The sequence below is a fragment of the Austrofundulus limnaeus genome, unplaced genomic scaffold (assembly GCF_001266775.1).
Source record: "Austrofundulus limnaeus strain Quisiro unplaced genomic scaffold, Austrofundulus_limnaeus-1.0 Scaffold0, whole genome shotgun sequence".
Lineage (NCBI taxonomy): Eukaryota > Metazoa > Chordata > Actinopteri > Cyprinodontiformes > Rivulidae > Austrofundulus > Austrofundulus limnaeus.
Genome location: NW_013952402.1, coordinates 6,749,000 through 6,752,131, shown reverse-complemented (window position 1 = coordinate 6,752,131; position 3,132 = coordinate 6,749,000). Strand labels below are relative to the sequence as shown.

General features: G+C 44.9%; 1 protein-coding gene across 1 annotated transcript in view; it reads right to left on the bottom strand.

Moving 5' to 3' along the window:
• Positions 1-1,913, bottom strand: part of grid1a (glutamate receptor, ionotropic, delta 1a) — a gene marked incomplete at its 5' end in the record, with an annotated part of 254,083 nt that extends 252,170 nt beyond the window's left edge. The window contains 2 exon segments of the mRNA XM_013999628.1: positions 19-174; positions 1,428-1,913. Of these exon segments, the coding sequence (XP_013855082.1) occupies positions 19-174; positions 1,428-1,506 (235 nt within the window).
• Between the last annotated feature and the right edge of the window lie 1,219 nt (positions 1,914-3,132).

Here is a 3,132-nt window from a genome sequence, read left to right as displayed (position 1 = left end):
GGGGGGGGGGTTGCTTACCTTCCTGCACGGCCTGGAAAGGATTGTTGGGCTCGATAAGTTTCACAGAGTGGGTGATTTTCTCGCTCTGCAGAATGTCGTCGCTCAGACTCAGGTCTGARATGGCAAGTTGGAAAATCTCGTCATCTCGCACGGCGTTTTCCTCGAATATGGCACCTGTGGAGGGAAACAGTGAGTCACCTGGAGAGACTGGACCTTTACACTTTGATGTTGAGCTACAACRTAAAACTCTAAAACCTGCTGGGACTTCTCAAAACCCCACTCCTAATTGTGCAGCAGGTGAATCTCCAATGACTTCAACTGTTTGGACAGCAACAAGTTGTGTGCATGTAAAGACTTGCATTTGATGCAGACATTATTTAACTGTGTTTCATGCTTATTAAATCAGTTGCACTCAAACAACTCAGCATCACAGTCAAACTGTCTCTCTGCTCCCTCTGTTTATCAAAATAACATTTGGGAGGATATATATCACAKAGAGGGGGTTTCGGGGGTTATAATTTGGGTACACCATAGTTGTGCGGAGCATCAGCCAATATGATCTGGATGGAGTCCCACTGCTGTATACAGCCAGTGACTGAGCACCTGCTGCTTGCCAGACTGTTGCAGTAAACTGAAAACAGCAGCAGCAGCAGCAGCAGCAGAGGAGGAACACCAAGATAGAAATTTGCTCACAGTGGCATTGACATTTTTATCAGAGATTGCAAGGCCGGTCATTATGAGCAGTGAACGTATCCATGCAAGCAGKTTTTTAATACTTTAAAAATGAAAACGCAAAGCTGAAAGAGAACCAGCCTCGTCCTCCATCTCTGCATCCTTGGGTTTGAAGTTTGAGTACAAAGAGGCTCTATGCCCTTTGCATCTCTAAACCCAAACTCCACCATCTCTCTCTCTCTCTCTCTCTCTCTCTCTCTCTCTCTCTCTCTCTCTCTCTCGTTTTTGACATTGCAGTCACGTTCTGGTGAAAGTTGAAGCTTGTCGGCTTCACAAGACGTAAAAAAAAGCCTCAGTAATTTGGCTGTTGGGCATCGGTCTCTTTTTAGCTTTAATAAAAACAGGCCCTTTTTTTCTTGCTCACTGTAACGCGTGTCTTGAATATAGACAGACTGCAGCTTTTTTTAAAAGCTGGTGTTGAAAAGTAAAAAGAAATAACGGCAAATAAAACTGGAAATGTAAGCATCATTTGAATGAATCTGGCTGCAAACCTATGAGGAACGCGTCGCTTAGAAAACAGCAACTTTTCAACTGGTTTGAGAGTCAAAGTGTTGCTTAAAACGCAGGGATGCGAGCTGAATAGACCGTTTATCCCGCCCTCTCACTGAAATCCTGTGATCAAGGCAGAATGAGGTGGCTGAGCTTTTATTCCCACCTGTCTGACAGCATTTTTCTTTGCTCCATCAGACGCTTACCGATATGAATGATCGAGTCCGCTCTGGCCGAATTGCGTTGCAATATCCAAAAGGAAAAGCAGATCAGCAGCAACTCCATCTCGGGATTTCAGTGAAGCAGCTCATCCAAGCTCGACTCGGCTGTCCTGTACGGTCCAAACGGAGACCCCCCAAAGGGAAAAAAATTATAAAACACGGATGATTTAAACCATGTGAGAACAGAAGCTGAGATCCTCTTCTTTGGCTGGAACAAACACGTGTTGGAGGAGGGAAAAAAACCTGCAGAAAAGACTAGTTTTGTCCCCCCCTTTTCCTTTTGGTTTGTTTTGAACCAGGCGGACCGCAGGAAGGTGGGCTCAAAGGGACGAGAAGGAACCGATGGTGGTGGTGGTGGGGGGGGACCCGGGGTAAGACTGGCAGCCCGGTGAGAGACGGGCGCACCTCCCTCACACTCGCTTCTCTCCCCTGCGCTCCGGCGTCTAAAGCATGGCAAGCAAGAAGGGAAATAAAAAAAAAGAGAGGAGAAAAAAATACGGAGGAGGGACACCCCTGTAACTACACACGGAGACGCTCACATACACACTGACTCTCCTCAGTCCTGCCTCAGAGTCACGTGACTGCGGAGACTTCACGACTCGGCTGCCGTCCCGRCGAGCCGGACTAGAAATGATCTGGACCTGCCGGAGAAAAGACGCGCGGATGGAGCCTATAATTGAACAGTTTGTGGCAGCATTAGCGGGGTGGGGGGGACAACGGGATTCACGTTTGATCAAAGAGGTGAAAAGTCAATGGAGGGGAGAACTTTTTCTTATATGACAAAAAAAAAGTTGGTGATTTATGGGGAGGTGGGGGGTGGGACAGGTGTGAGCGAGACAAGGCGGCTGAGAGACAGCGGAGATCAGGATTTACGCACAGCTTCTCCGCCCGACTGTAACGGAGTTAAAGGAGCAGCGTTCAGCAAGAACGAAGGAAACAAACACATTTATGTTTTAAAATAGTTTGTTTTTGTATAGTTTCGTTTTTATTGCCCTTATCAGATCGTGTTCGTTGTATCTGTTTCTTTGTGCCATTTAGCCCCTGCGGTGTTCAGAGCTGAAGGAAGAGGCCGAGGCATTGATGGACATAACCTTACAATTAAAGGATATTTCTCGTGGCTGTAATACAAACGGAAGTATCTCTTAATTGTTCGGTTAAGTCCGTCGGAGGCGCAGAGAGGAAACTTTCAGCACCACCAGCAGCTGGACAGCGCCTCAACTGTTCCCTGAATCTGTTCGTGTCCTGCAGGAGACTTGAAGCCAGCAGAGGAGAAAAACATCAAATTCACATCATCATCATGTGTTTTGTTTCATACAAACTCGACATATTTTATTTGTTTATTTTTTTAATGTGGCAAACTTACATCTCTACAAAGTATTCTTTTAAAGATCTAAAAATCACACGCTACCCCTACTGGTTGCTTTAGATATTGCAGCTGTGTAAAAAATAGCAACATAAATAAATAAATTAATCAAAAGATCCTTCAGTCCCAGAGTCATTTACATTTAAAAAAAGACTAGAAGATCTTAAAATAGTCTTCTTATTGCAACACGGATTTACATCATTTTATAATCCAAGTGCATTTTTCTAAAAGTGGAAGCAAGGTCCTACAACACACACAGGCATACACAGGTTTGTTTTTTTTTTTTTTTTTTTTTTTTTCATGGGGACCATGGGTAGACTTCCATTC